This window comes from Eupeodes corollae, chromosome 1 (genome assembly GCF_945859685.1).
Source record: "Eupeodes corollae chromosome 1, idEupCoro1.1, whole genome shotgun sequence".
Classification (NCBI taxonomy): domain Eukaryota; kingdom Metazoa; phylum Arthropoda; class Insecta; order Diptera; family Syrphidae; genus Eupeodes; species Eupeodes corollae.
In genome coordinates this window covers 201976336-201990589 of record NC_079147.1, presented here as the reverse complement: position 1 = coordinate 201990589, position 14254 = coordinate 201976336, and the positions used below count along the sequence as shown (strand labels likewise).

Below are 14254 nucleotides of genomic sequence, written 5' to 3'. Positions count from 1 at the left end.
GTTTCGTGGTCGTTCGTTGTTTAAGTTTTATGATTAACGTATAGGCACAATTTTTCAAACACATAAAAACATGGCCTATTATGAATCAAAATTAAATCTTTTAGATGCACTGTTCACCATAAGCACCATGGTGCGGCGTGGTGTCTGCGCTGCTTTGTCGGAGGAATAAGTAAATTTTAGGGCAGCATGTGTACAATTGAGGGATTCACTTTTTGGTTCTCAGTTCATTTTGTTTAATTGAAGAGTATAGAATTATACTTATAGATCTACCACAATTGAGGGCCAAGCAAAAGACCATGACTTTGAACATTAAATATTTCTATAATAATTGAAACAAAGTAGCTATATGTATGTGAACGTACATTTGTAATATACTTAATAAAAGGGAAATTCTACTGAACTCTAGTCTTGCCTAGAAAGTGCATTTAAGAACAGAGTGATCATATGACACATACTCACTTTGATAACTGGTTTTATGTTATAAAAGAAAAAAAATCCACATTAAATTATATTAATACATCGAAAAAAAAAACTTTAACGAAACTTTATAGAAGTTCTACCTTTTTTGTTTATGAATGAGAAACAAGAACAAAGAAATATTATTATTATGTTTTTCAAAATTATGGTACGATTTGTTTGTTTATGTTATGTCACTTTCAATCTGTTGAACAAGTTAATTTGTTTATCTTTAACACACGTGCATTTGAAGGTGTTTTAAAACCATAATATATCAAAGACACAGTTTGAGCAATATTAAAAATAGAAGCTTTGGCTTCTAGGATCGGTGATCATTTGTTTTCAATTCTTAAACATTGTAATGTTAAAGAAAGACAAAGCGTTGTAGGACATTTCACTTTCGAGTAGCATGGCTAAAGATAACGATTATCTGTATTAAATAGTATCTGCTATACTAAATAAATAGTTACGGTAATTTTATTTCCTATTTAATAAACACACAGTTTTTTCAAATAAATTCGTCAACACCAGGAACTCAAATTGTTTAGACTTCGACAGTTGGAGAACATCAATTATCATGTTTAAATAAAACAATTGACAAGTTTGAAAATCTTTTAATTCAAAAAACTAAATTGCAACACCTTTAATGCTTGCAATAATGTGCAACGGGCATATATGTGACTCTTATTGTGTCATAAATTGAATTTAAATGAAGTACCAAAATTAATTCATAATTTCAAAAATTATATTAAATTGTAATCCTAATTCCAAACGAATATACATATTTTTGCATCGGACAGATGTATCCCAAGGATATCATCATTGAAACACGAGTGTCCTATTGAATTCCCTAATATAACAATGTTCTTGATGATAATGGCGATGAAAATGATGAACAAACACAAAATACATTTAAATCAAAGTAACCCTTGATTGAATATAAAGAAACAAATAATTGTGCAACGTGTTTTGTTCCATCAAAAACTACATCAAAACTAATATTTGAGAATCGATTTAAGAGAGTTCGAATTACACTTCTTCCCGATATCAAAAAATATAAAAGAATCCAAACAATCAAAAAAGGCTATCTGGCAGAGAATATGCGATTAAATAGGAGCAGGAACAGCACGGGCACGAGCACACGTTTGTTGCTTGTCATATGAAGGACTGTTGAATTGTTGTTAATAGACAACAAAACATCTTTGTACATTATTCTCTGATGTGTGGAACACAATAAACCCCCGTTGAAGTGAGCTGCTGCAATCTGCTTTTCAAATAAAATGAAAGAAAAACTCCAGCCCTTAATGGGATCATAGACATTTGGTGTTAAAGGGTTCAAAACATCAATCTCAAGAGTATTGTCTATGTCTATATATTTCTCTATTAATATGGTGGGTTTACCTTTTGTGCGAAATGTCAATTTTCATTTAGAATCATTGACATACACCACGCACGCACCAAATCAAACTTTCTTTCTGTTGAGTTAGGTTAGGTGTAGGTTTTGTAGGTTTATACGAGTTTATGTAAAGATGAAGCATCAGGACTTATGTACCTTTTTTCTTATATCAAGATTTTGACTGTACAAAACTGTGTATATTGCGGTCTTATTTACGGAATTCGGGTGCTATATCCGTTTAAACTTTTGACATTGTGGGATACATATACCGCTATCCTGAGTTGTATTGTTAAGACCTTTTATCATCAGTGGGGTTTGTACCTATGCGTTTGACATTGAAATTGTTGAAATTTTGCGGCTTCACTTACTGAAGGAGAACTGAAGAAACCTTAAAACCACTAAGTAAAGGACTTCGAAAAGGACCAAAGAAAATAAAGCCAAGAAAGCTGAAATGTCTTTTTTTGAACAAATATATTACGATCATATGCATAAGACTGGTTTAAAACCATTGCTTCTGGTGGTCCCAAATTTTGGTGAAAAGTTTTGGTTTTCGCTTTTTTTTTTAAATAAACAAAGAAAGAGTGAAAGTGGTACGCTAGAATAATACGAAAAAAGTTTCTCCCATTTTTTCAATTTTAACTTGTTGTCTTTTCTCATTTTCTGAATTCAAATATTCACGGTTTTGAGATGGACACATATTATCCCAATTAATAAAACACCAAATCATGCTAAACTGCTTAAGAAGATTGTAGGGGCTTTCAATAGAAAAAAAATATATAAACAACGGATGTTTTTGAAAAATACAAATTGAGATTAAGACAACTATTATGAGATGTCTAATACTCTGTTTTACTAAATATCTTAAGCATTTTCTAAAAAAAGAAACTTCCTATTAAAAGCTACTGCAATTGGTTTGACAACGGTCTCGACGTTTCGAGGTCCATAGAATCTAGTCATTTATAATAGACATTGTGACGTCACACACAATTCCTGTACCTTCACAAAAATTCAACTGTCAGTCTTTTTTATAAATCTAAAATAAAATTAAGAGAACAAATATTTTTCACTTCGAATATTTTACGAAAAAAAAATAAATATTACCTCTGAAATAATTTTAAAGATCTAAGAATATCGTTTGGGTATAGGTTTGAAAAGGTATAAGAGTTCGGTTCTCGATTAAAAACCTAACCCGAATTACAAGTCGTAGGCTTAGTTTTCATCGAAATCACAAGACCTTTTAGCATTATACATTTTTATTTGTGGAGAAATTAATTTGTGCTTATGTTGATAAGAATAAACATCCAGATGAAAATTCGAATTTTGGATTTATTACTAAAAAGTTTGTATGGGGACCCACTTTTTTAGACTAATCTACCATCGATGTCGACATATAGCTACATTTTGATTTTTTAACTCAATTAAAAATATATTTTTTTTTGTTAATACTTTTTTAACGAAAATTGAATGTAAAACGTATATTGATAAATTCAGAAAAACTGCATACTAAAAATAATATTGATAAAATCTGTATATACAAAATTAATTGAAAAAAACGGCTCTAACGATTTTCGAAAAAAGTTAAATTGATGAATTAAATGGCATTTGAATTTTTGAAAGACAAATCAGTTTTATTGATACATTTTTAAATTTAGAAACATGTGTTCTATTTGTTAAGAAAGTCTTTAGATACATGAGCAAGTTCGTGCGATGCAGTAGTACACTATATATTTTATTACAAAATCCAAAGTCAAAAGACGATTTTCCTAATTTTAAACGTTATTAGCATCTTAGTATCTTTAAAAATAAAATCACAAAGTGGGTACCTACTTAATTAATTAACCACTACTTAAGAGCTTTTATTTCAATACCACATTTTTTTAATTGGCCGGACTCAAAACGCAGACAATTTTCAACCGATTGACTTTAAATTTTGAATTTTTATGTTATAGGAATATATGAACTATATCATCTATATAACAATTAGCTGTTGATTTTTAGTACATTTTTGATTTTTTCACTTAAGACATTTGGCCAAAAATCAATTATTCGCAAAAATCAGAAACAAAGGATTACAATGTTTGAGTAGGTAGTTAACTTTTTAAAATGACATTTAATAAAATGATTTAATTTTTTAAATTCCAGTACTTTCACTTAAAAGTTAACACCGTTATCAAGCTCTACCACAAAATTTTCTTGAAAAGAGGGTGGAGCATATTGTCTAGTTAATTACCAATAAATAACTTCATCTAACGCATATTCGCATGAAATGTTACAAATAAAATTTTACAACTCTCTCAATCAAAAGATTCAAACTAAATTTTCCTGATTGTTTGTTTTAAATTTATGATCACAAATTCTAATTCAATTAAATTTTTACGATCATCGGGCATTCAAATTTCAATACAGTGTTTATACTTATTTCCATAGAAATAGCTTTTGTATATATCTATAACTGTTATTGTTCCGTATCCTCCTCGTAGTCAATTTACGATGTCATAAGTGTCAACCTAGAAATGACTTTTAAACATTATGTAGGTCTAATGCATTCATTAGCATTGTCATTTAAAATTTCCACTCGTCACATCAAAAGCAGGACCTTAATTTTTGTATTGAAATAATCTTTTCTATACTATGCATTACCTTGCATGATGCGGTAATTGAGCGTTATTTTCCCATACAATAGGTGGCTGTGGCCGCACTTTACACTACCACCAAACAATGGAAAACAAATTAAGGGGTTGCGATGTGACGATGACGCACGATGGAGAGGTATTCAAAGGATCACGGACTTGTATACATTTGACTGATAAGTATCTTAAAGAAAATCAAACATTGCATTATGATCGTTTTGCCGTATCCCATCTCGAACAAAAGTCCTTTTTTTCTTGTTTTTTTTTGATTGTGAGAAAAGGTTTATACGCGAGAATAATATGAAGTTGTTTTTATAAATCCTTTGTCAAAGGTGTCGACAAAATCACCTCAAAAAAAAGGATAACAATAATAGTGTGAGTGTCCTTTCAAGGATCTCTATTGTTCCTGTTTGCAAAATTCACAGCCAGCTTCCTTAAATATGATCGTATGAGTGATGTTTTTCCGTAACGGAACTCGTTTCTTTATTTCAATCTTATTTTCTTATCTAATTTCTACGTCTTATAAGTTATAATAGAAGTAAAAAAATCTTTAAGATATGAACAAATTTAGGCAAGTCCTTACATAAATAATCTAAATTATACGGTACCGTTTTTTGTTTGTCCTTGTCAAGGGTACTCATTTTTAAACACCTCAGTCGACGTTATCCTTAGTTTTGATCTTTTAGATTGAAATGTTTGATTTTAATTAAATATATGAAGAAATCTATAAAGCAACACACACATGGCTTTAAAAGAGTTACGTATACACACAATTAATGGGTTTTCTTCGTTTTCGTATAATGATAGTGCAATTGCTCTTTAACACTTTGTTAAGGATATTTTCTTCAAAGATTAGATGAAGATATAAGAAATATCTAAGTGCAGGTTTTTGAGTTAGTAGGATTTTGTGAATTTTTAAAATAGGGGTAATTTGTAAAAAGTATTGTTAAATAATATTTTCTTCGACTGTTTACTTTCAATTTCGATGCTTCGGAGGTAGGGATTTATTCTCTTCGTCAGTGATAGCCATTAGGAAATAATGTTTTTTTATTATATTTTATTCTGAAAGTTTTCTTTGTTAAATCAAACTAATATTCAAAGTTAGTTCTTACTTTGAAGTTATTCAATTTTCTTGCACTTGAATAAAGCTAACATAATATAAAAAAGGCTATATTATTCTGCCTCTTAATACGTTGCCAAACCATTTAATGACAAACTAAAAAAGCATACCTTGACTGCAGAAAATAATAAGAACACTTAATAATAAATCACTTACGATAATCTTATTTGGTTAAAAATGTCCTAAAAGTGTATAGGAGGCACCAAAATGCTTGTTTATCGCTCAAACTAAAAAATATTTACATTCATTTCTACCAAGATTTCGATGTTCTTAACAATTTGTATTTAGAAATAATATTTTATTATTTAAATCTAAATTTAAAAAAAAGTAAGTCCTTTTGGTCCTACGTCAAAAGCAAACGAAATTCTGTTCGCATTTCCAGCTGAATGAACTACCTTGGTTTAACATTTTCAGATCTATCAAGTATTTTTGATTCCTTTGCACGCTATGTTAAATCTTACTTACTTACTTAGTAAGGTGGGGCTTGAGTCCGGCGGCGGACCTGGGCCTCAACCAACATGCGTCCCCAGCTAGCTCGGTCCCTAGCTAGCTGGTTCCAGTGTCGCACGCAAAGTTGGTTTAGGTCTTCACCCATCTCAGATTCGAAGACCTTCCGGGCTGGAGCGTTGATGTCCATTCGCTCTACATGACTTAGCTATTGGACTTTAATTCTGCTAACTAGGTCAGTGTCGCTGTACAGCCCGTACAGTTCGTCGTTTAATCTTCTCCTCAATTCTCCATATATGCATAAGGGACAAAAAATCACCCCAAGAATTTTTCTCTCTATATTGAGTTTAAATGACGACAATATAGACTAGGTCCAAAATTTCACCAAATAATCTTAAAAAATGTGCTGCTTCTCTTGTTGAACGGCTTTAGCTCTCTCAAAAATGGCAAATTTCTTCCAATATGGAAGAAATCATTAAACCCTATTCACAAATAAGGGTTAAACAGAAAAAATTCAACTACCGTCCGAATTGTAAATTGTCATGTGTACTAAAACTCTTTGAGAAGTCGATGTACATATGAAAAACTGACATTTTTAGTTATGGAAAATATTCCACCGACATAACATGATTTCGCTGCGGGAAGATCAACAACGACCACTCTTTCCATGTTTAGCAATTTCAATTTTTGAAAAGCATCACTCTATTTGAATAGAGAAATTATAAAACTTTGGTTTTAATTCTAAGTTTTTGAAATGGTTAGAATCCTGTCTAAAAGGTCGGATTCAATTTGTTTGCATTGAAGAAGTTCTCTAAAAAACAGTTTTGGTTTCATCTGGTGTGCCCCAAGGTAACCATGTAGGACCCGTTCTTTTCCTAATTTTTATAAATGATCTCCCTAGTATTTTCCTTAATTCTTGTCAATTGTACTTAAATGTCGCTTTATGTCAATGTTTCCTACTTTATATATATACATTAAGTATTTGTATTAAACTTAAGTTTAATTTAATGAAATGCCTTATCTAGTAGCCTAACTTTAATTTTATAAATCTTACGTTCATGGAATGAATAAAATAAAATGCCAACCATTTAACACCAAGTTTATAAAACCAACGTTGATATGTGATATCAAAATACTTCATATACTAAATATTAAAATTGATTGTTAAAAGCTTAGATTTTTTCCTAAATATAATTTTACAAAAAACAAAGCATTTTCCGGCTGTAACATTTTTAAAATAATAATACATAACAACTAAACGCAACTAAATATTTTTTTTTATGTACCTTCTTAATATGAATTCAGGAAAAATAAAAATTATGTAGGTACATATGTATAAAAATATACAAACATAAGTTTATTTGAATAATTTTCAAAGAAAAGTAATCAAACTTTATATTTAATCAAGACTATAACAGATAGATATAGAGATGAACAGAAAATTGTTTTCCACCTGGATTAGGTTTTTATTACTAGATACAAAAGACAAAGGCTCAAACCGTAACATCTGCTATCTAAAAGACTACCAACTGTCGCGGAGACAAAGTCGTTGTTAGCAGCTTTGTCTTTGATATATATGTAAGTACCTACCTACAACCTCTTTTTGTATTTCTGATGCCAATGCTACCTACCGACCGCCACCATGATTCGCACCATAACACACCACCCCACCACCATTACTCTGTTGGTTGTATCTACTTGTTACACAGAAAAACACAAAATTTTACAAGAATTTAAAATTCCTTTGACACACAACTGCTACTAATTTCCAATTCCTATACCAATTACCAACTACCAACTCCCACCTGGCGCAAAAGACCTAAGCCATTCATTTTGTTTGTTCTGCAAAGTGCCAAAGAAATCCAGGTGGGCATTTCTTTCTTTCGTTCCTTCATTCGGTCGGGTTGCATTATAGCCCCCCTAAGTCAATTACAACATTGCTTCGCATCCAGCAAACTACCCCCAGAGGCGAGGTGGCCTAAAGGTGTTGTGTGGATGGATGTATCCATCCAATCAAAAAGTAGTCACACAGTGTTGGATAGAATGAAAAGTAGGTATAGAAAATCGAAAAAGCAAATACATAAAAACAAAAACATACAAAGCTACTTAACATTCTAACAGTATTCTACTGCTTCGGATACAAACTTATTTTCTATCCGAAATTTCCGGATAACCTCACTATGAAAGGCGGAGCTAAAAACCCTGGCTATAAAGTGAACTTCTTCGGATACACACGTATACAAAACACTTACACGATGAACCATGAAAGTAGGTACAAGTACACACTAAAAAAGACCAAGAAACCTTTTTCATTGAAAAATCATACAAAACCCATAACCATCCCTAAAATGTTGCTAATAAAACTCGCTTCGCCATAACATCACGAGAGAAGGGACTTAGGAAAGTGACTTCTGATGTGGGATTCAGTTTACATTGCGCAGTCGTTGGGTTCGGACGTTGTACCTTCTGTTAAACCGATTTTAAAAAAGTTGGATATAAAAATAAGGAAAAAAAAACAATTCTTAGTGTTTTTTTTAATAAATAAAAGAATCAGAACATTTCGGAGACATGGTGGTAATAAGTTCGTTTACAGTGCTTGACGGTGGCTCTAGTCCGCCACCAACAAAGTCACGCATTAACATAGACTGGGATATTAATGATACAATTGTGCCAGCGGTTAGTGAATTTGATGAATTTAACGAGTGGTCCAATGGACATTGTCGCTTAGTGTATTCGTCGACGAGTGAAGATGCCAAGAAACACGCGTCTGGATGGGCAATGCGAAATACCAACAATCATAATGTTAATATTTTGAAAAAAAGTTGCTTGGGTGTTCTTTTGTGTACGGCAAAGTGTAAGCTACCAAATGGAAATAGTGTTCATTTGAGACCGGCTATTTGTGACAAGGCTCGGCGGAAGCAACAAGGAAAACAGTGCCCTAATAGGTAAGTGTTTTGGTTACATGCCAACATTTACATTTGTTTCCAAATAAGTTCAAGTTGTTTTGCTACTAAAAATATCATTAACATTGTAAAACTAATCATCTTTTTTTTTTTAGAAATTGTACAGGCCGTCTTGAGATACAATCATGCCGAGGCCATTGCGGATATCCAGTGACACACTTCTGGCGTCAAGCCGGCAATGCTATATTTTTCCAAGCCAAAGGGACACACGATCATCCTCGGCCCGAAGCAAAGGGATCCAGTGAAGCTAGACGTCTACTTGGAGGTGGAGGTCGTCGGGTAAGAAGCTTGGCAATGATGCTTGCTAGAGATGCTGCCTTAAATAATAAGCTCTGCAGTCTCCGAGGAACCAAACGTACATCGTCGAAAATCCCAAGCATTAATTTCTCGTCTAAGAAAAAGTGTCAATGTCCAGTTTCAAGTTGTATGTGTAGTTCAATTGTGCCAAATGTTACCCCATTGATCAGTGAATCTTCAAGCTATACATCATCAGATGGGACAGTTTATTCATGGCCAAATACGAACGAACACTATAATGCACAATCGCCCATGTACCACCAGCACCACAATGTCCACAGTCAAAAAGACACAATCAATGAAATTAATTATTACCATAATTCTGGGCCGAGTCAGAATTACTATTCATCAGCAACGGCAGGCTCAAATAACATGTTCTATCAATCGGCACAATCCATGGATCAGAGCCAAATTGCGAGCAGTCAGTTAAATCCCAAATGGCTATATGAGAGTTGTGATGATACCTCTAGTCTAACTTCAACTTCCTCTGCGAGTAGCTCAGATGATTACTACCTGCCAACTGCTCTGACTGACATGAATAACAGCCAGCTATGCCAGATGAATAGCAGTAACTTCTCAGCAAACAACAACGTTTTGGATACTTTTAATTCGTTCTTCGATGAAAATATCTACAACACAGTGTATGATAATACAACAACAACTGCCAACCCCAACTTCGTTGATCCAAATGGATCATTCTCACATCAAAGTATCTCACCCTCCACCGGAGCCGCCTATTCCGATAACTACCAGACCTATTTCGAGAACAGTAATCAGGTCAAGCAGCAACCCCACCAATCCCAATACCAACAGACAAATAGTGGTCATTCAAGTCCTGATTTTTTCTACAGCAACACTGGTCGTGACAATGTTTGGAACATTCAAATGGACACGACTAACCTCTATCAGAGTCATCAGTTCCAATCTCATCAGCCAGATGAAGTAACGGGAGTGTTTTAAAACATGGATCTCATTTTTCTTATAATTTTATTTATTTTTTTTTTATTTCAAAGTATGTTTCTATATTAGAAAAGAATTTTTCTATTTGGTCGTAATATTTGTGTTTTAAACGTAAGTCTTAAAGTACAGTGCCTGTAAGTTGGTGTTTTTTATGTTTGGTGGATTATTAAATTTGTTCTAGTCACATTCCAATAAAACATAATAATTAATAGAATCAACATCCGATTTCTTGTCAAAACATTATAAAATAAAACAAAAGAAAAATAAACAAATCCCAGTCTAAGTGTTAAGTTAAGTTATTAATTATCTATACTTATGTGTATGTATTTTAGTGGTATTTTATTATGTTTCGATATAAGTATTATAGTAATTTTTAATATTGTATAATGTTTTGTTAAAATTTCATTAAAATTCAATCTCGCATTAAAATTTAAAAAATAATTCGGTTTATTTTGTTTTTCTTATTAATTGTAACTGCACTCTAATGAATAGAGTGCTCGAAAAATATATAGGTACCTACTTCAAAAACAAAAGAGCTGAAGTACGAACTCCGTTGATTGTTTGTAAAAACATATTTCGTACTTTTTATTCTTAAATATTGTTTAATATGATTATATCTTACAACACTATCATATTTACCTCTATTACCATTGGCGAGTGGAATGAATAAACGTGTGAGTGTAAGAAATTTGTATTACCTTTGGCGAATTGAGAACCGTTGATTCGACATAAATGTCATACATTTTTCGAATATTGATCTTACACTATTGTCGTTATCGAATGTTCTTTGATTTAAAGGTTATTCGTGTTATTATTTGTTGAACGTTCATATTGTGTGAGAAAAGGTCGAAGCTTATGTAAAAGAAATGTCGGAGAATAAACCAATGTAAGTTCATATGTATATTTCATTTCTTTTATAAAAAAATCAGTACGAAAAGTTAGTCGAACTGATGTAATCGAACCCGAATGTAGCGAGAGGTGTTGGAGAGTTTGGTTCTTCAACGCCTTAAAAACTTGCACTAAAAACCAAAAGCTACTCAACCGGACCAATGATTCCTATATGGGTTCCGTTAACCCATCTTATTACTCCTGGTAACCTGGCCGTTAAAAAAAAGTAGTTTTGTGCGATTTGCTTCGCATCGGATGACATGTTGAGACTGATCCAGGTTGGACATAATTTGTCTGCAATTGCAAACACAAAACTTCTTTTAATACTAAGGAAACCGAGGATTGTGACAGGCCTAAGTCAAAGTCTTATCGTACGCAGCGCTGATAACTCCAACTAAACTAGCAAAAAATCTAAGGGCAGACGCTAATTTTAGTATAGCAGGAAAACCTCCTTAATCCCTTGCTTGCATTTTTAAATTGGCCTTCCAACTTGTTTAAAACGAATACAAACGCTTCCTTATTCAGTCGAAAATATGATCTGAAACTTAAGGAATTAATTAGAATTAAAAGAACTTCCAGTAAGTACAAAATATTTGTTCTACTTACAGATGATTAGGGAGTTCAAAGAAATTAGAGTTGTCTCGAATATTCTTGCGCAGTCGTAATTTTCCTGTTCTACAAAAAAAAAACAAATTTATGTTGCTTATCATTTTGGTTTATTTTGTATATTTTTTTTTTTTTTTAATTTCATGAGTGGACGTTTATCACTGCCTGTTATTTTTTTTATGGTAGCATTTAATTTCGAACTCGAATTGTTAAATTCGCCAACCGTGGTATGTCGAATGTGTTAGTTCAAATTTTAAATTGAGTGGCGCAACAGTCCGTTGAGAACTAGGGCCTAGTGACTTACAACTCTCAACCATTCCTTTGTGCGAGTAATGTTGTCAGGAATGGAGGGGACCTACAGTTTATATGCCGAATCCGAATGGCTAATTTGAGAAAGCACTTTTTCATGACAAGAGTTAATCTTAGAGAATTTTACAATTCCTCGCTAGAGGCAGTACCCGTGAAAAGACTTAAGATGGCATAGGCCATGACGATGATACCACGGATACTACATGTACAATGTGTTAGTTCGCTAATGAAAATATCTCACTTCGAACGTTCGATTCGCCGTAATAGGGTTAATAATGCGTTTTGATGATAGCTCTTTCTATTATGTGTGCACAGAAAGATATAAAGACCATTCAAAACGACAAATTGGCAATCAACTATGATCCTGGCCGATGCAACCCTATAAAGTTTACTTCTATTTATATTTTGTTATATTTCCTGAGACGATGTAAGAAAATTGTCTCTCCTTTTGATATGGCTATAGTTCACAAAACATAATATACGTACATCTAAAACCTGAGTATAACTTCCATTCTAGGGAATGCTGATGCTCCAGCACAATTTTCAAAGAAGAGCTTTTAAAATGATGGGAATTGCATAATTCTATATATGCTCTCGTGAAAAAGTCAAATAGCTTCAACTAAATCATGAGTAAAAATGTGTTTCAGTTCATACAGAACATTACTTTACAGTTATGATCAAAATAACAGAAACATTACTTAGTTTTTGGTGATATTAACTATAGCACTTGCGTGTTTACTGGTGTTCTTTTTATCCAGATTCTTAACTTGTTATTTTTAAAAGACTAATAAAAGTAAGCTTTCCTTTAAGTGTTATTTCTACTGGCTATGACCCCTTCCCTTCCCTCCCCGGGATATTGTTTTGTTTTAATTTTCGTAGGCATTCCATTAAATTCAAAACTTATCGTATTGTGTAAATGGATATGACCTCTCTTGTATTTTAAATAATTTTTGTATACAAATTAAAATAATATTTTGTATTTTACTGCTACAAACTTATTTTCTAAAAGTACTACTTTTAACTTAGGACTGGACGAATAACATTATATGAATAAGAATTCCAGACCTATTCCAACCGCACATCAGCACAAATTCATCAAATTTTGACCCATCCAGGGAGAGTCATATAAGCAATAATGATTAATCAGTAAAGTTGTATAAGTACAGATTTAATTTAAAGACATTACATTTACATTACACACTACTCAGCACATAAACTCGGTAGTGAGTGCAAGTGTTTTCCTATTGTCATCTGCAAAAAACCTGACAATTACTCGTAAAGATTTCGTAGTAACTTTGGTAAAGGCGTCGACCGCCCTCCCAGCAAGCATATAAATATAACCAAAACTGATAATTTTTCTGAAATGTTTAATAGACACAATTATTACCAACCGTTGCAAAGCCTTATGGCTGATACAAACGAAATGGAAAGTGAAAATAATAATGAACGTTTGAACGTCATTAAAGAAAGTGTTCCTCAAATTGTGGTCTAAACATCTACAAATCAAAAAGTGCGTGGCATTCTGAACGACTTAAACATTGATAAATATTTAATCAAAATTATCACCCTTGGGCAAAAAATTATATCACCTTCTCTCGAAACCTATGTGAAAATCAAAACTGAATTAACAAATAACCAGTGTGAATTCTTTTCTTATGCACGCAAGGAAACCAGGCCTCAAGGTTTTTTGTCAGGCCTTGACTTAATAAACGGTAAACATATCAAAGAAGAACTCATCTCTTCTGGTTTAAAATGCATCGATGTAAAAACAATTTCTACCAAAAATCAATTCAAAAGCTACATAATATGTATATTGTTTACTTTGAACGAGGCACTGCCAAATTGAATGAACTAAGGCAATGTTTTCCTAGCATATTTAACACTATTGTTCGCTGGGACTTGAAAAAACATAGCACCGGGAAGGTTACACAATGTCATAATTGCCAGCTTTATGGTCATGGGTCTTCAAATTGTCACATTAATAGTTTTTTGCAAACTGCTCCGGCTCCCACAAAACTGATGACTGCACTTCGACTGGTGTTAGTCGCTGCGCTAATTGCAACGGTCCGCACAAATCATCCGATCCCAACTGCATAAGCCGTAAACGATATTTAGATATACGAAATAAAATGTCTTCTCGTCGTCAAATCAATAACGTTAACAACATTCAAGCTCCAGCCTT

At 32.7% G+C, this 14254-nt stretch overlaps 1 protein-coding gene across 1 annotated transcript; it reads left to right on the top strand.

The window, feature by feature from the left end:
• Window positions 1–8490: 8490 nt before the first annotated feature.
• LOC129940857 (transcription factor glial cells missing) lies at window positions 8491–10584 on the top strand. Its single transcript, XM_056049366.1, has 2 exons — window positions 8491–8994; window positions 9108–10584. Exons 1-2 carry the CDS (start codon window positions 8618–8620, stop codon window positions 10267–10269), a joined length of 1539 nt encoding a protein of 512 aa, XP_055905341.1. The 5' UTR covers window positions 8491–8617; the 3' UTR covers window positions 10270–10584.
• The last annotated feature ends 3670 nt before the right edge of the window (window positions 10585–14254 follow it).

Coding starts and splice junctions, on each gene's coding strand:
- LOC129940857 (XM_056049366.1), top strand. CDS start 8,618: ATGGTGGTAATAAGTTCGTTTACAGTGCTTGACGGTGGCTCTAGTCCG. Junction 8,995..9,107: donor GGAAAACAGTGCCCTAATAG/GTAAGTGTTTTG, acceptor TTTTTTTTTTAG/AAATTGTACAGGCCGTCTTG.